Source organism: Trichechus manatus, unplaced genomic scaffold (assembly GCF_000243295.1).
Source record: "Trichechus manatus latirostris isolate Lorelei unplaced genomic scaffold, TriManLat1.0 scaffold00017, whole genome shotgun sequence".
NCBI lineage: Eukaryota > Metazoa > Chordata > Mammalia > Sirenia > Trichechidae > Trichechus > Trichechus manatus.
In genome coordinates, this window is record NW_004443953.1 from 17,358,230 (window position 1) to 17,381,360 (window position 23,131).

Consider the following 23,131-nt stretch of genomic DNA (forward strand, 5'->3'; position numbering starts at 1 on the left):
CAGTCTGTAGGTTGTCTTTTTACTCTTTTGGTGAAGTCTTTTGATGAGCATAAGTGTTTGATTTTTAGGAGCTCCCAGTTATCTAGTTTCTCTTCCTGTATTTGTGCATCGTTACTTATGTTTTGTATTCTGTTTATGCCATGTATTAGGGCTCGTAGCATTGTCTCTATTTTTTCTTCCATAATCTTTATTGTTTTAGGTTTTATATTTAGGTCTTTGATCCATTTTGAGTTAGTTTTTGTGCCTGGTGTGACGTATAGGTCTTGTTTCATTTTTTTGCAGATGGATATCCAGTTATGCCAGTACCGTTTGTTAAAGAGACTGTCTTTTCCTCATTTAATGGACTTTGGGCCTTTGTCAAATATCAGTTGCTCATAGGCGAATGAATTTACATCTGGGTTCTCAATTCTGTTCCATTGGTCTATGTATCTGTTGTTGTAGTACCAGTACCAGGCTGTTCTGACTACTGTGGTGGTATAATAGGTTCTAAAATCAGGTAGTGTGAGGCCTCCCACTTTGTTGTTCTTCTTCAGTAATGCTTCACTTATCAAAGGCCTCTTCCCTTTCCATATGAAGTTGGTGATTTGTTTCTCCATCTCATTAAAAAATGCTGTTGGGATTTGGATTTGGTTTTGCATTGTATCTGTTGATCACTTTGGGTGGAATTGATATTTTTATGATGTTGAGTCTTCCTATCCATGAGCAAGGTGTGTTTTTCCACTTATGTAGGTCTTTTTTGGTTTCTTGAAGTAGTGTCTTGTAGTTTTCTTTGTATGGGTCTCTTACGTCTCTGGTTAGATTTGTTCCTAAGTATTTTATCTTCTTGAAGGCTATTGTGAATGGTATTGATTTGGTGATATCCTCTTCAAGGTTCTCTTTGTTGGTGTAAAGGAATCCAACTGATTTTTGTATGTTTATCTTGTATCCTGATACTTTGCTGAAATCTTCTATTAGTGCCAGTAGTTTTCTTGTGGATTCTTTGGGGTTTTCTGTGTATAAGATCATATCATCTGCAAATAGAGATATTTGACTTCTTCCCTACCAATTTGGATGTCCTTTATTTCTTTTTCTAGCCTAATTGCTCTGGCTAGGACCTCCAGCACAGTGTTGAATAAGAGTGATGCCCTTTATTATGTTGAGGAATTTCCCTTTTTATTCCTATTTTGCTGAGAGTTTTTATCATGAGTGGGTGTTGGACTTTGTCAAATGTCTTTCCTGCATCAATTGATAAGATCATGTGGTTCCTGTCTTTTGTTTTATTTATGTAATGGATTACATTGATTGTTTTTCTTATGTTGACCCATCCCTGCATACCTGGTATGAATCCGACTTGGTCATGGAGAATTATTTTTTGGATATGTTGTTGAATTCTATTGTCTATAAATTTGTTGAGGATTTTTGTGTCTATGTTCATGAGGGATATTGGTCTGTAATTTTCTTTTTTTGTGGTGTCTTTACCTGGTTTTGGTATCTGGGTTATGTGGGCTTCATAGAATGACTTTGGGAGTATTCCATCCTTTTCTATGCTCTGAAATACCTTTAGTAGTAGTGGTGTTAACTCTTCTTTGAAAGTTTGGTAGAATTCTCCAGTGAAACCGACAGGCTCAGGGCTTTTTATTGTTGGGGGTTTTAAAATTACCTTTTCTATCTCTTCTTTTGTTATAAGTTTATTTAGTTTTTCTACCTCGGTTTGTGTTAGTTTAGGTAGGTAGTGTGTTTTTAGAAATTTGTCCATTTCCTCTAGGTTTTCAAATTTGTTAGAGTATAATTTTTCATAGTATTCTGTTATGATTCTTTTAATTTCAGTTGGGTCTGTTGTGATATTGCCCATATCGTTTCTCATTTGGGTTATTTCCTTCCTCTCCTGTTTGGGTTATTTGCTTCCTCTCCTGTTTTTTTTGTCAGTTTGGCCCACGGTTTATCGATTTTGTTGATCTTTTCAAAGAACCAACTTTTGGTCTTGTTAACTCTTTCAGTTGTTTTTCTAGTCTCTATTTCATTTAATTCTGCTCTAATTTTTATTATTTCCTTTCTTCTGGTGACCGAGGGCTTCTTTAGCTGCTCTCTTTCTGTTTGTTTGAGTTTTAGGGTTAATGTTTTGATTTTGACCCTTTCTTCTTTTTGGATGTTGCATTTATTGCTATAAATTGACCTCTGAGCAATGCTTTTGCTATGTCCCAAAGGTTCTGGTAGGATGTGTTTTCACTCTCATTTGATTCTGTGAATTTCTTTATTCCATTCTTAATTTCTTCTATAATCCAGTAATTTTTGAGCAAGATGTTGTTCAGTTTCCATGTATTCGATTTTTTTTTCCCTTGCTTTTTCTGTTATTGATTTCTACTTTTATGGTTTAATGGTCAGAAAAGATGCTTTGTAATATTTCGATGTTTTGGATTCTGTTAAGGCTTGTTTTGTGGCGTAATATGTCGTCTATTTTGGAGAATGTTCCATGTGCTTTGGAAAAGAAAGCATACTTGGCTGCTGTTAGGTGGAGTATTCTGTATATGTTTATAAGATCAGGTTCGTTGATTGTGGCATTTAGATCTTCCCATGTCTTTATTGAGCTTCTTTCTGGGTGTTCTTTCACCAAAAGTGGTGTGTTCAAGTCTCCTACTATTATTGTGGAGCTGTCTATTGACAGCTTTTCAATGCTGTTAGAGTTTGTTTTATGTATTTTGGAGCCCTGTAGTTGGGTGCGTAAATATTATGGTTATGTCCTCCTGGTGTATTGACCCTTTAGTCATTATATAGTGTCCTTCCTTATTCTTTGTGGTAGATTTTGCTTTAAAATCTATTTTGTCAGAGATTAATATTGCCACGCCGGCTCTTTTTTGAGTATATTTTCTTGATATATTTTTTTCCATCCTTCGAGTTTTAGTTTGTTTGTGTCTTTAAGTCTAAGGTGTGTCTCTTGTAGGCAGCATATAGACGGATTATGTTTTTTTAATCCATTCTGCCGCTCTCTGTCTCTTTATTGATACATTTAGTCCATTTACATTCAGCGTAATTATTGATAGGTAAGAATTTAGTGCTGTCATTTTGATGTATTCTTTTTGTGTTGTTGACAGTGTCTTTGTTCCACTTAATTTTCTGTGTTGAATTGTTTTTCTTTATGTATTTTCTTTTCGTCCTTTTCTTTGTTGTTACTTTTGTATTTACTGAGTCTTTATATTTTTCTTGTTTTTTATTTTGATGTGTAGGATTGTTAGTTTCCTTTGTGGTTACCTTAATATTTACCTCTATTTTTCTAAGTTTAAACCAATCTTTTATTTCTTTATGTCGCCTTGACTTCCTCTACATATGAAAGATACATGACTACATTTTTTAGTCCCTCTTTTTGTTTTAATGTTGTCATTTTTTACATATTGTTGTCTCTGTTTCCCTGTTTCAGTGGTTTAGCTTTGATTTATTTTGTGACTTTCCTATCTGGCTTGATATATGGTTGCTCTGTCCTGATATCTGGTTGCTGTGTCCTTGTTCTAGTCTTGGGTTGTTATCTGATGTTACCGATTTTCTAACCGAAGGATTCCCTTTAGTATTTCTTGTAATTTTGGTCTGGTTTTTACAAATTCCCTAAACTTCTGTTTATTTGGAAATGCCCTAATTTCACCATCATATTTGAGAGACAGTTTTGCTGGATATATAATTCTTGACTGGTACATTTTTCCTTCAAGGTTTTATATATGTCATCCCATTGCCTTCTTGCCTGCATGGTTTCTGCTGAGTAGTCAGAGCTTAGTCTTATCTTATTGACTCTCCTTTGTAGGTGACTTTTCGTTTATCTCTAGACGCTCTTAGAATTCTCTGTCTTTGGTTTTGGCAAGTTTGATTATATGTCTTGGTTACTTTCTTTTAGGATGTAACTTGTGTGGGACTCGGTGAGCATCCTGGGTAGATATCTTGTCATCTTTCACGATATCAGGGAAGTTTTCTGCCAACAACTCTTCAACAATTCTGTATTTATTTTCTGTTATTGCCACTCCCCCCCGTTTTGGTACTTTAAACCAAGATTATTCCTCTTGATAGAGTCCCACATAATTCTTAGAGTTTCTTCATTTTTCAAATTATTTTATCTGATTTTTTCTCAAATAAGTTTGGTGTCAAGTGCTTTATCTTCAATCTCACTAACTGAGACTTCCATTTGCCTCAATTCTGCTCCTTTGACTTTCTATTGAGTTGTCTAATTCTGAAATTTTATTGTTAATCTTTTGGATTTTGTTTGCCGTCTCTGTATGGATTCTTGCAGCCTGTTAAATTTGTCATTATGGTCTTGTATAACCTTCTTATGTTTCTCTATTGCTGCGTTATGTGTTCCTTGGCTTGGTCTGAGTTTTGCTGATTGCCTTTCTGATCTGTTGAAGAGCTCTCTATATTAATCTTTTAAATTCTATCTCTGGTAATTCCAAGAAGTTCTCTTCCTCCAAAAGGTTTCTTGGTTCTTTATTCTGGGAGTTTGCTGAAGCCATCATGGTCTGCCTCTTTATATGTTTTGATATTGACTGTTGTCTTTGAGCCATCAATAAGTTATTATATTTATTTATTTTATATTTGCTTACTGCTTCTTGTTTTGTTTTGATATGCCCAAATAGGCTGGTCATGTGAGCTAGGTTGATTATTTTCATCTTTGAAGCTCCTATGTCCTGTCACCAGGAGGTTAGAGCTGTTACTAGGTATGTGGGCCCGGGAGTCCATTTACTTTTCTTGTGTGATTTCATATCAAGTGTTCAGGTCGTTGGTCACTGAGTGTGTGGTGCAGGCTCTCATCTAAATTCCTAGATGGGCAGGGGTGGTTGGAGTAGGAACAGGTATCTTGCCACACTAGAGGGTCATGTGCTGAGAAAGGCAGTGGGCTGATAGCTGCCCCTGAGTGTCTGGGTGGAAGGCAAGTCCCTGTTCCCAAGAGCACGTAAGTGGGTGGGTTTTGCAGCCAGACTGTGGGCATCCAATGCCGTTGGCTGTTAGTACTGGGAGTCACCACTTATTCTTGGACCCCGGTCGTGGGTGGCTAGGTGGAATGGTTGGAATCACCCATCCTCAGGCCCCTGATGTGAGTAGGTGGGGAACCTGCTTAATGGGCAGGGTGGTGTCAAATGTCACAAATCTGCCACTCCCTCTTATAGGTGATGCAGATGAAAATAGGCTTCAGGTATATACCATGTTTTACTGTGCTGATGAGTGCCTACATTGTTGAAATGGGCCCAAACAAAGTCTATGCAGGTGTGAAAGGCATTCAAAGTCTGTGGACCCCGGAGGCCTGTGCTTAGGCAAAGGGGCTGTGCCTGCCCTGAGTTGCCAGCTTAGGGTAGCTGGCAGATTATTTTTTCCTGTTTGTTAATTTGTTTGCTCTCCAAAGCTAGGAGAATGTCTCAGGGCATGCAACGAGTCCTGCTTTCAGCCCATGGGCACAGCAATCGCTGAAGCCGGACCAGGACCCTGAGCAGAGCGGGGAGGGGGCAGATAAATGGGAGAGACGTACTTCCCAAAGGGAGGTGTTTTTTGATCCGTGCAGTAGGTTAAATGCTTATACTTATCTTTTGCCGACTGAATGTTGCTTCTCACTGGTTCTGGAGGCTTGAGCAGACTCTCCACCGCTTAGTCTCTCCCAGTGTGGAAAAGACGTCCTGATTGCCACTGCTTGCCTCACCCAGTGCATGCCAGTTGATCCAGCCTGCAGGGTGCTGTTGCCGGCCAGATCAGGTGTGGCAACTCTTCGTTGCTTCTGAACCATCTCTCCCTCTGCATGCCACTCAGTCCGGTTCCTCAACTTTGTCTTTGGTGTTCAGGGCTCCTAGATTATCATATATAATCGATTCACTTGTTTTTTCTAGTCTTTTTTGTAAGTGGGACTACAGGAAGCATCTGAGTACTCCGCCATCTTGGCCCCGCCTCCTCAGAGCATGATATTTTAATTTGTAACTTTTATGAGAATCACCTTTGATCATTTTTTAATGCTAGAATTTTAATACCGCAGGCAGCAAAAGATAAAGTTAAAATCATTATATAAAAATATTTGGAATGATGGATGACATGTACTTTTAGTTTGCAGCAGTTAGAATAAAGGAATAGTTCTGGTAAGTTTTGAAAGCAGTTGTGCAAATATTTTTGGAAGAGCTCTTGATATTATTGGTATATGTTAGAAATTTTAGATTTAGTTCAAAAGTAAAGGTAATACAGTAATGAGTCACCTTAGCAAATTTTGTTTTGTATTGTTGCCAACATTTTATTTTGAAAAATTTCAATAATATGCTAGACTGACTAATGGTTAGTACTGTTATCACACCCAAGAGATTTAACATTGATTTAATAATATTAACTAATTAATAGGGTTGCCATATTTAGCAAGTACAAATAAAAATACAGGACATCCAGTTAAATTTGAAGTTGGATGAACAATAAATGAGATTAAGTATTCTTTTAGATGTTTAAGCCCTTTATATTTGTTTTTTAGTGAATTGCCTGTTGATGTTCTTTGTATTTTTAATTGGGTTATTAATCTTTTTCTTATTGATTTATAAAAGCTCTTTGTTTTTTAAGGAAATAAGTTTTGTCTTATTTTGTAATAAATGTTACAAAATGTTTGAAGTTTATTATTTGCCTTTTTTCAATTTTTTTTTTGTTAGCCAAATTTTTAGTTTCAGTGTTTTTAATGTATTCATCTTTTACCTGTGGCTTCTGGGTTATGTCTTGCTTGGAAATACTTTTCTAACTTAAATATAGTAAAATTCAATTCATAGGAAGACATTTTAGAAGATGCTGATGAAAAGGATTACACGAGAAAGAGAAATTTAGTTTGAAAGGCAATGGTTCCTAAGAAGGAGGGTGTTATGAGATCCAGAAATTGGTAGAAGGCTGGATAGGAAGAGGAACTATCTTCTTTTGTCATAGGAAGAAGGGAAGAAGGAAGGATGTAGACATGGGTGAGACTGCAAGTTATTATAGGATGTTGAAGGAGTTCCTAATCTCATTTGTTTTCTTGCTGTGAAGAAGTAGGAGACGTCATCTGCTGAAAATGATGGAAGAAGTGTAGTTCAGCTTGAAGGGAGCTGAGACGATTCCACAGAGTTGCTGCAGAGACTGGGAGAATGGACTAACTAGGAAAATAGAATTGTTGGCAGTAAAGAGGGCCTGGTGAGGGGTCCGCTCTGCAGGGTTATGTCCAGTAGGCCTTTCTTTTTTTTTAAGGAATTTGAGGTTCTGTTCCACATTTTTCTCACATTCTATCAGAGTCCATCTATTGTGGCCCTGATTAGAATGATCAGTAGTGGTAGTTGGGTACCATCAAGTTCTTCTGGTGTCAGGGTAAATGAGGCCATGGTCCTTGTGTTCTTGAATGTATTCTTGATTTGTTAGGTATAAAGTTTATACAGATGTAAAATAGCTTGAGCTTATTAGCTGTGTTGGGGCTGTGTCTGAGTACTGGTGGGAAACAATTTACTGCAGATGTTTCAAATAAAGACTAAATGAAGCAACTACTTAGAGAGGTGTGGGCAGGGCTAAGGCAGCAAACGGGATGGAGGGTTAGAGGAGGCGCCTGGAATGAAGGATAGACCACCTGATGGTCTGGGAGGGCTGCAGCTCTGCCGGAGAGACTCAGCAGGGAGGGAACAGAAAGAAAGACCTGGACTTCTCTCTACCCCTCCCTCCCTTCTGTCTCCTGCAAGTAGCCTCCCATCAGCTGAACCCAGCCAGAAGGCAGCCCTCAAGGTTAGCCTCCTGGGGTACAAAGCAGGACAGAGAAGGCACTGGGGGAGGAGAGCACATGAATAACCAGCGAGGAGGAACTGTGCAAGGGTGGAAGTCGTGGTCAGTATGATTGTTACCTGTGATTTCTAAGACGTAAGAACAAATTAGAGAAATCAAAGCATTAAGAATAAGAAAGTTAACGGAACTGAAAAACAGGGTAAGTTGTGAGAAAATGAAAATGAGGATCATGTAAATGATGTGGATATTTGTGGAAGTTACAGTCATTTTGAAGAAAACTGGGTGGGCCTAACTGTCTCTGAAACCACTACTATTAATAAAGAATTTAACATTTCTTTAGGACCCATTTTACAGCGTTCTAAATAGTCTTACTATTCTGCATTCAATTGTCTGATTTTCCCCTTAAAACACAGATTCTTACGCATTGCTGTCAAGTCAATTCCGACTTACAGCGAGCCTATAGGGCAGAGTAGATCTGCACCACAGGGTTTCCAGGGAGCGGCTGGTGGATTCGAACTGCTGACCTTTTGGTTAGCAGCCGTAGCTGTTAACCACTGCGCCACCAGGGCCCCTCGTAGATTCTTAAATACCTTAAAATACTTTCAGTAGTTATTGAAAGATTGAAATTTTATTAAGAGAAAACCAGCTTACCTCTGTAAGTGAAAATACTTGGAGTACATAATATATTTATTGTTAGAAGGGCATCCATTTTGTTTATCAATTATTTGTGGTAAAATCTGCAACTTAAACAGTATTTATGTCATACTAGGTGTATGTGATCTCAGATGTTTGAAGGATTTTCTCCTTTGGTATTCTGCAATAGCATCCGTTTATTCTAAATATTATTGTAAAATATAATCCAACATAAATTATGTATGTAATATATCACGAAATATATTTGCCAAAGTGCCCTATCTAAATATATGTTGTCGAGTGGGTAAAACAGAAGAGAGGACCCTGAGTATTATTTTTGTCAGTACCATTGATTTCTCTCTGTGCTATCTTTTTTCTCTACTTTGTTAATTTTTTTGCCTTGAAGTTCATTTATTCAGTATATAGGGTCCTAAACTACTTCTTCTGCAAAATGTATTGGAAAGAATTATGAATCTCTATGATACTCCTAGTTACCTAATAGAGAATGTTGCTTTCAAAAGATTTGTAATACACAGAATATACTTAGAGATTAGACTTTATGCAAGTTTTCCAATTTGATGCTGTTCTAAAATTGTTTGAGAGCATAACGCTTTTTCTGGCAAGTAGAAAATGGAATAACCAGTGCACAAAGATGTTTCATATAAAATAGCAAAACAAGAAAAATTACGAAGTTTTGGCAGTAGAAATCTGTTTTCAGTTGAGTTTAAGAATAGATGGAGCATTGAGGAATATGCTTCTTAGAACAATCAAGTCTATGAGACCAAATGGGCAACACCTGCCCAAAAGCAAAGACGAGAAGGCAGGAAGTGGCAGGAAAACCAGACGAATGGAAATGGGCAATCTGGGGTGGAAAGGGGGAGAGTGCTGAAACAACGCAGGGATGGCAATCAATGTCACAAAACAATTTGTATATAAATTATTGAATGGGAAACTAATTTTCTCTGTAAACTTTCACCTAAGGCACAATAAAATGTTAAAAAAGAGAGAGAATAGATGGAGCGTTAACATGCAGAGAAACACAAGTTGACAGAATCAAAGCAAAACCAAAAAACCAAACCTGTTGCCGTGGAGTCGATAGTGACTGATAGTGACACTATAGCACAGAGTAGAACTGCCCCATAAGGTTTCCAAGGAGCAGCTGGTGGATTTGAACTGCACACCTTTCGGTTAGCAGCCATAGCTCTTAACCACTGTGCCACCAGCGCTCCAAATCAAAGCAAAGCAAAGGGGATCCTTTTGTCTGGCCTAACCATGGTGAGGTCTGAAAGGGGCATGCTGGAGTCAGGGGCTGAGTTTAGTAGAGAAAACTAAGAGGAAAAGGAAAGTGAGAGACTTCTGAGGCGGGTTGGAGAGAATCCCTGGATTCAAAACCAGAAACAAAGCCATTATTAACTAGATCCTAAAATGAAGTTTTTGAGAATGTTCTCTGTCAAAATATCGACTGCTCTTGTTAGTGCTAAGTGGTATAACCTTTCTGCTTTTACACTCTGAATTCTCTCAGCTCCGACTTATCTTGGTTTTAACACAGGAGTCTAGCAACTGCTGCAGAGTTTGAAGGTATTCTTCAAAGTGTAACAAAACATTCAGGATGGTTATTTAGGTTGGTAATAATATCAGGTAAAGAGAAGCTCCCTCCGTTTTGTTTCACCTTTGGAGCCCTCCATCCTCCTGATTTGGTCTGGACTTGATTGCTTTTCTTGACCTGCTGTTCCACTGTGGTCTTGGAGCAACCCTCCATCTTACCAGGGCTTCCCTTCCCAGGGACCCTTTTTGTTTCCTGAGCCTATGTTTTTATCTTTCTGTGTGTGAAGTTTTTTGTGACCCTGTGTGGAATTTATGGTGGTGCAAATGGTTAATGTGCTCGTCTGCTAACCAGAAGGTTGGAGGTTTCAGTCTACTGAGAAGTCCCTCGGAAGAAAGGCCTGGAGATCTACTTCTGAAAAATCAGCCATTAAAAATTGTATGGAGCACATTTCTTTTTTTTTTGTTTTTGGCTTTAACAAACAGAAATTTATTTTTTTTACAATTTAGGAGACTAGAAGTCCAAATTCAGGGTGCTGGCTCTAGGGGAAGGCTTTCTTTCTCTGTTGGCTCTGGAGGAAGGTCCTTGTCTCTTCTGAGCTTCTGCTCCTGGGCAATCTTCACATGGCTTTGCATCTCTCTTCCCCCATCTCTGCTTCTCTTGCTTGCTTCTCTAATCTCTTTTTAAAAATTTTATTTATTTTTGTGCTTTAGATGAAGGTTTACAGAGCAAATTAGTTTCTCATTAAACAATTAATACACATTTGTTGCCACCCCTACGACATGTCAACACTCTCCCTTTCTCGACCCTTGGTTCCCCTTTGCCAGCTTTCCTGTGCTCTCCTGCCTTCTTGTCCTTGCCCCTGGGTTGCTGTGCCCATTTAGTCTCATTTTCTTTTATGGGCCTGTCTAATCTTTGGCTGAAAGGTGAACCTCCGGCGTGACTTCAGTACTGAGTTAAAAGGGTATCCAGGGGCCATATTCTTGGGGTTTCTCCAGTCTTCTATGGAGCACATTTCTACTCTGACACACACAGTGTCCCATAAGCCTGAATCAACTTGATGGCAGCTGGTATTTTTATGTATGAAATGCCAGTTTGCCATTTTCATATTCGATGGATAGATTGGATGGATTAGGTTGGAAATAACTTTTCCCTCATATTTCATTCAAGTCTTTATAATGCCTGTTTTTTCTCTTCCCATTACCCCACCCTCAGAAGTTTGTAGGATCTTCTTTATATCCCCAGTGTTCTGAAATTTTGGTGTTATAATGACTTGGTATGGGTCTTATTTCTTCAATTTTGCTGGGCACTCAGTTGACCCTCCCCAATCTAGAAATCAAGTCCTTCAGTTCTGAGAAAAATCTCTGCATTATTTCTTAGATAACTTCCTCATCTCTTTATTTCTCTGTTCTCTCTTTCTGGAATTTCTTTTTGTCAGATGTTAGACCTCCTGAATTAATCCTCTGATCTTATGTTTTCCATCTTTTTTGTTGCTGTTTATTTGCTATACTTTTTGAAACATTTATCTTCTGATCTTTTTCCTGAAATTTTAATTCTGCTAAACTTTAAATTTCAAAGTGCTCTTTTTTGTTCTTAATGTTCTTTTTTTAAAAATAGCATTTTGTTCTTTCTTTATGGTTGTAATAGCTTTTCCTATTTTTCTTAGCATATTAATTACATTGATTACAGTTTTATTTTTGAAGTTTCCTTTTGCTGTCTGCATAGTCTGTTTCCTCGAAGTTTTTTCTCCCCCATCTATTTCTTCTAGTCTCTGACTTTCATCTTGGAAGTTTTCTTCAAATTTCTATTGCTTCTTGGCTATCAGTTCATTTTTGTGACTTTTTAAGGTACTAAAAGCTGATTGAAAGCTCCATCTTAAGAAGTTTGTTGACTGGTGTGCTTCACTGTAAGATGATTGGGTAGAGGCTTGACTCTTTCTTTGGGAGAGGCCCATACTTCAGTGCGTTTGGGCCTTTTCTTTGGAGATCTTTTAATTTCTCCAGAAAGATTCTTCTAATCTCTTGCTTATTGGAAATGAGCTAGATTGCCATTTTGGGGGAGCCCAGTTGGGAAAGAGGAGAAAGATTGCATGATTAGTAAGTGGTACAGGGAGTCCCTGGGTGGTACAAATGGTTAACATACTTGGCTGCTAACCAAAAGTTTGGAGATTTTGAATCCACCCAGAGGTGCCTTGGAAGAAAGCCCTGGCAATCTACCTCAAAAAACCTTATGGAGCACAGTTCTATTCTGACACACATGGGGTCACCATGAGTCAGAGTCAACTTGATGGCAATTGGTTAAGTGGTACAGGGATGTAAACTCAAATAGTGTGACTTCAGAGCTCTTCCTCCAGGCTACTGTGCTTATCACCTTCTTTATTAAAATTGAGCTTCACAGTCTTTTAGATAACGTTTTTTTTTAAAAAAATTATTACTTATTAAGTATAAGAGCCCATCTTAGTCTTGTATATAGTACAGTTAAGAACACTGTATATGATTATATTTAAATTATTTTCATATTAGCAATTTATAATTTGTTCTTAATTTGCAGCTTTTTTCAAGGAAGAAACCTCCAAGGGGCCTGTATGTTTATGGAGATGTTGGTAAGTGTGTTAAAATAAGTTTTGAGTGGCCCAAATGGAAGGTCTCCCAGCCTTCTCTCGTGATATAATGTCTGTTTCCATCCCTCAGTCCTATACTACCAAGGGAATAGGATGAGGCAGGGTAAAGTCAGGGGGAGAAGAAAGGGGAGAGGATGGCAGAGTTATCTCAGGCTTCACTTTTCCTTCTCCTAGGATGTGGAGCCCTGGTGCTGCAGTGGTTAAGAGCTACAGTGAGCTAGGGCTGCTTACCAAAAGGTTAGCATTTCAAATCCACCAGCTGCTCCTTGAAAAGTCTGTGGGACAGTTCTACTCTGTCCTATAGGGTTGCTGTGGAGCAATTCTACTCTGTCCTATAGGGTCACTATGAGTCTGAATCGACTTGATGGCAACGAGTTTTGTTTTTTTAGGATGCGATGTAGGATTAGTTAGCATGTTAGGGTACAAACATTATTTATTTTATAAAGTAAGCTGACCTCAGAGAAGGAAATCATCCCTAGATAGGTTATTAGATAAGTTAGAATCTCATTACTTAGGTTATTAAATAAATCAGAATCTCATTACTCGGGGCTGTTTGACTCAGCTTAATACTTTTTAAAACATAAGCCGTTCTTTTTTACTTTTAATGTCTACTAATATTTTTATTCATAATATAAGCATTTATCCTCAATTTAGTTATTATCTGAAATTTAGTTATTAGTAGAGACTTTTATCTTGTAAATGGTGACATTTCCTTAGCCTCCCAGTTACATAGACTGGGTATAAATACAAGTATTTCGTTGGAAACCTTCTAAACTGTCAGTTATTTTCTAGATTTTCCTAACCAGTTAATGTTCTACTTCTTATCTGACCTCATTCCTGCTGAAATTGTCTGCTTTCTGGGTTCCATTTCCTTCAAACAAATTCCTTTTCTCCTAGCCTTAAGCCTCTCCCTGGTCACCCACGTTCACTGATGTTGTGAAGGTGGCTTCCACTTTACTTGGCCTGACTGTCCTCTTACTTGTCAATCATTTCTTTTATTGGCACACTCAAACTCACATTCATACCCAAACTCACATTTATATGTAAGCGATCAGTTTTGCCCAGACTAGTAAACAAGCTCCAGGATCTTCTATAGCCTTAACAAGTTGCATTATGAGAGGATGGTGGCAGGGGTTGTTTTCTAGTAAAAATTTTTGGACAAGAGAAAAAAAAAAATGGACTTGAATAAGTAGTTATTGTACCATAAAGATAAAACTATTCGTTTCTTTCTCCTCTTTCTGTCTTACATTTATTGATCTAACTAATCTAATAAAAAAGAATCGTTTAGTTCACAAAAGTGAATGATAGAGATTGCCCCTTAAAATTCTTCAAGTTCTTGAAATGTCTCTTCAGTTCCTTTGCCTGTTTTTTGATTGGGTTGTTAAGTCTTAGGTGTTCTTTGCATATTCTGGATATTAAACCTTTATCAGCTATAAGGTTTTAACAGTAGATTTTAAAAATGTGAAAGAAGCTCAACTGTTTCTTTTTCTTAGTTCGTTGGTAAATTGGTATGTTTGATACCAATATCTGCTTCTTATTGAGAAAGCAATTTATACCTGGTGCTTAACTTGGTCAGTTTTACATGTCTACACCTTTGGGCTCCGCTCACAGATCTCATCCTGTTGTCGGCTCTCATTCTTTGCCTCTCAAGAACACTTACTTCCTATACCACCGCTTTCATGTTTAATCATTGCTAAAATCCACATCTTTGTTTCTCCTGTTACCTTAACCACTTAACCATAAATGGAGATGATTAGCAAAGCATAACTGCATCTACTTCTGCAAAAGGACTTTAAAAAAAGAAAAACAAAAAACCTATGAAAGTCGTTGGATATTATTTGGAAAGTACAGACATATTCTAACTAATTGAAGGGAGGTGCAATAAAAGTAATTCATATGACTGTTTGAAAGAATTAGAAAAGATGTGACAACGTGGGATGTTCACCTTGGCTGGGTGTGTGGCAACCTTTGGTTAGAAATGTTTTTGTAATACAGAGGCAGGAAGAGAAGGGAATTCTGAAATAGGAAGTGAGATGAACATTTTGATGAATATAGTCAGTTTAGTTTAGAATATTTACAAAAAGGGTAGCAAAAGATAGGTCATATTCTCATTTTTGGGGGCTCCTTAGCTGGGAGAATAGTCTCAGAATGTCATTGCAAACCTTATTTATTTATTTTTTTAGACTTGGGGAACAGGCGTTAAGTTTTTTTAAAAATTGTTTTATTGTGGTAAAAATATATATAACAAACATTTGCCAATACAACACTTTTTATATGTATAATTCAGTGACATTGATTATGTTCATCATGTTGTTCAACTATCACCACTATTCATTTCTAAATTATTCTACCACCATTAACAGAAACTCAGTGTCCTCCAAGCAATGACTCCTTCTTTCCCCCTCCCTCTCACTCCTGGTAACCACTAATAAACCTTGGTCTTTTAACATTTGCCTATTCTAGATACGTCATATAAGTGAGGTCATACAATATGTGTCCTTTTGTGACTTATTTCACTTAGCATATTTTCAAGGTTCATTTACATTGTGGCATGTATCAGGACTTCATTTCTCTTTATGGCTGAGTAATATTCCAGTGTAGGTATATACTGCATTATGTTTATCCATTCATCTTTTGATGGACATTTATGTTGTTTCTATCTTTTGGCTATTGTAATAGTGTTGCAATGAACATTGACGTCTGTTTGTGTTCCTGCTTTCAGTTCTGTTGGGTATATACCTAGGATTGGGATTGCTGGATTATATGGTAGTTCTATTTTTAGTTTTTTGACGAACCGCTACATTGTTTTCCACAGCTGCTTCACCATTTTACAATCCTACCAATAATGGATGAGGCTTGCAGTTTCTCCATATCCTCACTAACACTTGTTATTTTCTGTTTTTTATTATGGTGGAAATATATACAACAAAACACAAAACATACAGCAATTCAGCAATTTCTACCTGTACAATTTAGTGACATTGATTATATTCTTCAAGTTGTGCAACTATTCTCAGTGTCTTTTTCCAAATTATCCCACCACCAGGAACATGCATTCAGTGTACCCTAAGCAAAAACTCCCTCTTTCCTCCTCCTTCCCAACCCTGGTAACAATAATTTTTGGTTTTTATATATTTGCTTATTTCATATAAGTGAGATCATACAGTATTTGCCCTTTTGTGACTGACTTATTTCATTCAGCATAATGTTTTCTCAGTTCATCCATGTTGTGGCATGCATCAGGACTTCATTCTTCTTTATGGCTGAATAATATTCCATTGTATGGATATACTACATTTTGTTTATCTATTCATCAGTTGATGGACATTTCACCTTTTGGATGTTTCCACCTTTTGGCTATTGTGAATAGTGCTGCAATGAACATTGGTGTACATATGTCCTTTTATATTGCTGCTTTCCGGTCTTTTGGGGATATACATATAAGGGTGGAATTGCTGAGTCATATGGTCTTCTATGTTCAACTTTTTGAGGAGCTGCCAAACAGTTTTCCACAGTGGCTGTACCAATTTACATTCCCACCAGCAATGGACGAGGGTTCCTATTTCTCCACAATCTCGCCAACACCTAATGTTTTCCTTTTCTGATCATAGCCATCCTAGTGGGGGTTTCTCATTGTGGTTTTGATTTAGACCTCCCTAATGGCTAATGACGTTGAGTATCTTTTCATGTGCTTGTTGGACATTTATATATCTTCTTTATTGAAATGTATACAAGTCCTTTCCTGTTTTTTTTTTTCCTTTGGGTTGTTTGCTTTTGGTCGTTAAGTTGTAGGAGTTCTTTATATATCCTGGATATTAGACCCTTATCAGATATATGGTTCCCCCAAATTTCTCTCAATTTGTAGGTTATCTCTTCACTTTGTTGATAAAGTCCTTTGGTCCATGAAACCTGAAGTGCAGCAATGGGCCCATGCTCGTGGAATTCACCGGTCTTGCTATCATCCTGAAGCAGCTAGCTTAATAGAATGATGGAATGGCCTTCTAAAGACACAATTACAGCACCAGCTAGGTGGCAATACCTTGCAGGGTTGGGACAATGTTCTCCAGAAGCCTATGTATACTCTAAACTGGCATTGACTATATAGTACAGTTTCTCCCATAGCCACGATTCATGAATATAGGAATCAAGGGGTGGAAATGGAAATGGCACTACTCACTACTACCCCTAGTGACCCACTTCCCAAATTTTTGCTTCCTGTCCCCTTGACTCTGTGGGTCTAGAGGTCTTAGTTCTAAAGGGAAGAATTCTTACCAGGAAACATAACATTAGTTCCATTGAACTGGAAGTTAAGAATGCCACCTGGACACTTTGGACTCCTCATGCCTCTGGATCAACAGGCAAAGAAGGGAGTTACCGTATTGGCTGGTGTGATTGATCCTGATTACCAAGGGAAAATCGGATTGATATTACATAATGGAGGTAAAGAATACAGGAGATACCTTAGGATGTCTCTTAATACTACCATGCCTTGTGATTAAAGTCAATAAAAAACTACAGCAACCCAATTCCAACATGACAACTAATGGCCCAGACCCTTCAGGAATGAAGGTTTGGGTCACTCCACCAGGGAAAGAACCACAACCAGCTGAGGTGCTTGCTGAGGGCAAAGGGAATACGGAATGGGTGGTGGAAGAAGGTAGTTTTAAATACCAGCTATGACCAAGTGAGCAGTTGCAGAAATGAGGACTATAATTGTTTTTAATATTTCTTCCTTGTTTTATTATACGTGTATGTGTGTGTATATATACATATACATATATGTATACTGCAGATATCTTTGTTTTCTTCCCTCCCTTATTCCATTACTTATTATAAAATGTAAGATGTAAACGGGGCTAATGCATTTTCAGTTGTATGCGTGTTAGTTGTATATGTTAGGTACAAGTATGACTTTATAATTGTCTTTATTTAGAGACTGTATGGTTTAAGGAGATGTGTACAGGTGCCAAGCTGACAAGGGGTGGACTGTGATGGTTAAGATTATGTGTCAACTTGGCTAGGCCATGATTCTCAGTGGTTTGGCAGATATTATGTAATCATCCTCAATTTTGTAATCTGATGTGAGCAGCCAATCATTTGGAAGGGGAGTTTCCTTGTAGGTGTGGCCTGCATCCAATATATATGGATGCTCTGGCAGAGCTCGCCCTGTCTCCACCTGGCATCTGACTCATCATCCTCTGACCTCTGGTTCTTGGGATGTGAGCCAGCATCCTGCCATTTGACCTGCAGATTTTGGGATTTGCCAGATCCCGCAGCCTCGTAAGCTAGCAGCCTGCCATCTGACCTGCCAATTTTGGATTCGTCAGCCCCTGCAACCACATGAGTCAGGAGAAGCCTCCAGCCTGACATTTGACCCAGATTTGGGGCTTGCCAGCCTCCACAACTGTGTGAGCCATTTCTTTGAAATAAATCTCTATTTCTCTCTCTCTCTGTCTATATATATTCTCTTCACTGGTTTTGTTCCTCTAGAGAACCCAGCCTAAGACACTATCCTAGTGGGGATGAAGTGGTTTCTCATTGTTGTTTTGATTTGCATGTCCCTAATGACTAATGACATTGAGCATCTTTTCCTGTGCTTATTGGATATTTATATATCTTCTTTGTTTTTATTTATTGGGTTGTTTCCTTTTTGTTGTTAAGTTGTAGTTCTTTATATATCCTGGATATTAGACCTTTATCAGATACATGGTTCCCCCAAATTTCTTCTAATTAGTAGTCTGTCTCTTCACTTTGTTGATAAAGTCCTTTGGTCCACAAAAGTTTTTCACATTTTGATGAAGTCCGGTTAATCTATTTTGTTTTATGCTGCTTGTGCTTTTGGTGTCATATCTAAGAATCCATTGTTAAAAACTAGGTCCTGAACAATTACCTGTATATTGTCTTCTAAGAGTTTTATGGTTTTAATTCTTACATTTAGGTCCTTGATCCATTTTGAGTTGATTTTCATATATGGTGTGAGGTGTGGATCCAGCTTCATTCTTCTGCATGTAGAAATCCAGTTGTGTCAGACCATTTATTTCTTTATTTAAAAAAGTATTTTATTATGCTTTAGATGAAAGTTTACACAGCAAATTAAGTTCCCCTTTAACAATTTTTATACAAATTTTTCTGTGCCATTGGTTACAATTTTTATAATGTGTCAACATGCTCGTTATTTCCATTCTGTTTGTTCTGTTTCCATTGATCTAGCTTTCCTTGCCTTCTAATCTTTGCTTTTGGGTAATGTTGAATGTTTGATCTTATGTAGTTAATTGTTTAAGGGAGCACATTACTCACAGGTGATATCGTTCATTTTATAAGCTAATCTATTATTTGGCTGAAAGGTGGCCTACAGAAATAGCTTCAAATCCAAGTTCAAAGGTTATCTTAGGGCGATATTCCCATGGGTTCCTTTAGTCTCTATTGGTCCAGTAAGTCTGGCCTTTTTTAGGAATCTGAGTTTTGTTCCACATTTTTCTCCCATTCTATCCAGGACCTTCTATTGTGTCCCTGGTCAGAACGGGTGGTAGTGGTACCCAGGTATCATCTAGTTCTTCTGGTCTCAGGTTAGAGAAGACTGGTTCATGTTGGTTATTAGTCCTGTGGACTAGTTTCTTCTGGGTGGGTTTGAACTGCCAACCTTTCTGCTAGTAGTTAAGCGCTTAACCATTTGAGCCACCCAGGGACTTCTTGTAGGGTTTCCTACAGCCTGGATTTTGAGATGAATCCTTGTCGTGTGGTATGTGAGAACTCCAACTTTTTTTTTCATGATTGTTTGGCTATTCTGTGTCCTTTGCATTTCCATACACGTTTTAGAGTTAATTTGTCAATTTCTTAAAAAAAAAAACTGCTGGAGTTTTGATTGGAATTGTATTGAATCTATAGATCATTTTGGAGAGAACTGACATCTCAAAATACTGAGTCTTCCAATCTGTGAGCATGGTATGATTCTTCATTTATTAAAGTCTTCTCTAAATTCTCTCAGCAGTGTTTTGTAGTTTGCAGTGCACAAGTCTTCCATGTTGTTTGTTAAATTTATTCCTAAATGTTTTATGTTTTTTGATGATACTACAAATGTTTCTCTCAAAAATTTATTTTCAAACTGATTAGTTCTAGTATATGGAACTACAATTGATTTTTTGTTGCCCTTGTATGCTTGCTAAATTTAATTATTAACTCTAGTAGTCATTTGGTAGAGTCTTTAGAATTTTCTGTGTATATAATCCTGTCATCTGTGAATATAGAGAATTTTACTTCTTCCTTTTCAATCTGTATGCTTTTTATTTCTTTTTCTTATCTCACTGCAGTAGCTAGGACCTCCAGTACAAACTTAAATCAGAGTAGTGAGAGTGGAAATCCTTGCCCTATTCCTAATTTTAGGGAAGAAGTGTTAAGTCTTTCACTAGTAAATGTGATGTTAACTATAAGTTTTTAATGTTATTTTTATTTATTTACTTTTTTTGTTATATGCCTTTTACCAAGTTGAGAAAGTTTCCGCCATTCCTAGTTTGCTGAGTTTTTATTATGAATGTGTGCTGAATTTTGTCAAATTTTTTTTCATATGTTGTGATGATCATAGGGTTTTTCTCCTTTATTCTTTTAAAATGATAAATTATGTTGATTTTTGGATATTAAGCCAATCTTGTGTTTCTGAGATAAATCTCTGTGGGGCTTACAATTAACTTTACCCAAAGAATTTAGTCTTTGTCTTTGATTCCTGAAAGATAACCTGTAGAACCTCAGAATTTCCCCAGTAATTGAAATGTCTTTGATGAGAACTCTAGACCATACACACCTAACTGGGAATGCTAATGAGGTGACTCTTGGGTGAGGGTTGGCCAAACCAGAAAGACCCACCTCATGATATCAGCCTGCCCTCAGGAGGGGAGCTGGAAGTTCACTTCAACCACGTGCAATGATTCAATCAATCTTGCCTGTGTGATGTTGTTAGGTGCCGTTGCGTACATAGTGACCCTATGTGCAACAGAAAAAAATGTTGTCCAGTCCTGTGTCATCCTCCCAATCATTGCTATGTTTGAGCCCATTGTTGCAGCCACTGTGTCAATCCATCTTGTTTATGGTCTTCCTCTTTTTCACAAACCCTCTACTTTACCAAGCATTATGTCCTCCAGGAACTGGTCCCTCCTGATAACATATCCATAGTATGTGAGATGACGTCTCACCATCCTTGCTTCTGAGGAGCTTTCTGGCTGTACTTCTTCCAAGATAGATTTGTTCCATGGTCTAGTCAATATTCTTTGCCATCAGCATAATTCAAATACTTCAGTTCTTCTTTGGTTTTCCTTACTCGTTGTCCAGCTTTTGCATGCAAAGGAGGGTATTGAAAATATCATGGCTTAGGTCAGGTACACCTTGGTCCTCAAAGTGACATCTTTGCTTTATAACACTTTACAGAGGTCTTTTGCAACAGATTTGCCGATGCAATATGTTGTTTGATTTCTTGACTGCTGCTTCCGTGGGCAGCGATTGTGGATCCAAATAAAATGAAATCCTTGACAACTTCAATGTTTTCTCTGTTTATCATGATGTTGCTTATTGATCCAGTTGTGAGGATTTTTGTTTTCTTTATGAAGGCTGTAGGCTTTGATCTTCATCAGTAAGAGCTTTAAGTCCTCTTCACTTTCAGCAAACGTAGTTGTATCATCTGCATATTGCACGTTGTTAATCAGTCTTTCTTCAATCCTGATGCCACGTTCTTCTCCATATAATCCAGATTCTCAGATTATTTGCTTAGCATACAGATTGACTCTGAAAGTTGCTTTTGAATATAGAGTAGCTAAAGCAAATGGAATAAATGAAGTGAAAGAGCTGAACAGAAGATTTTAAAGGGTGGCTTGAGAAGGCAAAATAAAGTATTATAATAAATATGCAAAGACCTGGAGTTAGAAAATCAAAAGAGAAGAACATGGTTGGCATTACTCAAGCTGAAAGAACTGAATTAAAAAATCAAGACTTGAGTTGCAATACTGAAGGATTGTATGGGCAAAATATTGAATGATGCGGGAAGCATCAAAAGAAAACGGAAGGGATACACAGTCACTGTACCAAAAAGAATTAGTTGACACTCAGTCATTTTAGGAGTAGCGTATGATGAAGACCTGATGGTGCTGAAGGAAGACATCCAATCCGCACTGAATGCATTGGTGAAAAAGAAGGCTGCAGGAATTGATGGAATACCAATTGAAATGTTTCAACAAATGGGTGCAACACTGGAAGGGCTCACTCACCTATGCCAAGAAATTTGTGTCGTGGCTACCTGGCCAACCGACTAGAAGAGATCCATATTTGTGCCCATTCCAAAGAAAAGTGATCTAACAGAATGCAGAACTTATCAAACAATGTCATTAATATCACATGCAAGTAAAATTTTGCAGAAGATAATCAAAAAGTGGTTGCAGCAGTACATTGACAGGGAACTGCCAGAAATTCAAGCTGGATTCAGAAGAGGATGTGGTACGAGGGATATCTGGCAGATCTCAGATGGATCTTGGCTGAAAGCAGAGAATACTGGAAAGATGTTTATCTCTGTTTTATTGACTATGCAAAGCCATTGGACTGTGTGGATCGTATCAAGTTATGGATACCATTGTGAAGAATGGGAATTCCAGAGCACTTAATTGTGCTCGTGGGGAACCTGTACATAGACCAAGAAGCGGTTGTTCAAACAGAACAAGGGGATACTGTGTAGTTTAAAATCAGGAAAAGTGTGCGTCAGGGTTGTATCCTTTCACCAAACTTACTCAATCTGTATGCTGAGCTATGTAATGAGATCCCCATATTAAAGCTCTGGACAGTGAATCTTAGTGGGCTTCCTGGTTGGTGATCAACGTCTGTGTTTGTGGGAGAGCTCTGTATGTTTTGGGACATGAAGCTCCATGTTCATAAACCCTTCTAGACCTCCCTTCATTTGTATCCTTTTTGCTATGACAAAACTGTAATTGTTAGTACTTCCCTGAGTCCTTTGAGTCATTCTTGCAAATCATCTAATGTGAGAGAGAAGTGGGAGCCAGCGGGTCAGTAGTGAGGGTGATTGTGGGTTCCTCCAAAGCTATGCCTGGCATCTGGAGGGGGTAGTGGTAAACTCTTTAATTTGTAGCCCAGGTCAGAAGTGACGGGAGGCCCCAGGCTTTTGGCTAACATATGAAGTTTGGGGTAGACTTGGCAGTTTGGAGGACTTGTGAGCTCTGACCTACCCTGGTGGTTAGTGTCAGAGGGAGAAATATTGCATTTGCAGTTGGTGCCAGAACAGAGGTGAATGAAACTGAATTGGAATGGTCTGATTTAATTTAGCCTCCTTCAGTACTGATGTTTTATCCCTTTGTGTGTATTGCTGGCCTCATAACATGAACTTGAAAGTGTTCCCTCCTCCTCTATTTTCTGAAGAGTTTGTATAAGATTGGTGTTATTTAGTTCTAATATATTTGATAGTTTTGACCAGCAAAGCCATTTGGTCCTAGATTTTCTTTATGGGAAGATTATTAATCATGAATTAAATTTCTTTTGTAAATATATAGTTATTCAGATTTTTAATTTCATTTTATGCCAGTTTTGGTAGTTTGTGTCTTTCAAGTAATTTGCTCCTGTCATCTGAGTTGTCAAATTTGTTGATAGAA

General features: G+C 37.8%; 1 protein-coding gene across 1 annotated transcript in view; it reads left to right on the plus strand.

Annotated features, from left to right (window-relative positions):
• Positions 1–23,131, plus strand: part of AFG1L (AFG1 like ATPase) — a 237,281-nt gene that overhangs the window by 51,329 nt on the left and 162,821 nt on the right. The window contains exon 3 of the mRNA XM_004372445.2: positions 12,428–12,479. Within this exon, the coding sequence (XP_004372502.1) occupies positions 12,428–12,479 (52 nt within the window). The remainder of the gene's footprint in view (positions 1–12,427; positions 12,480–23,131) is intronic.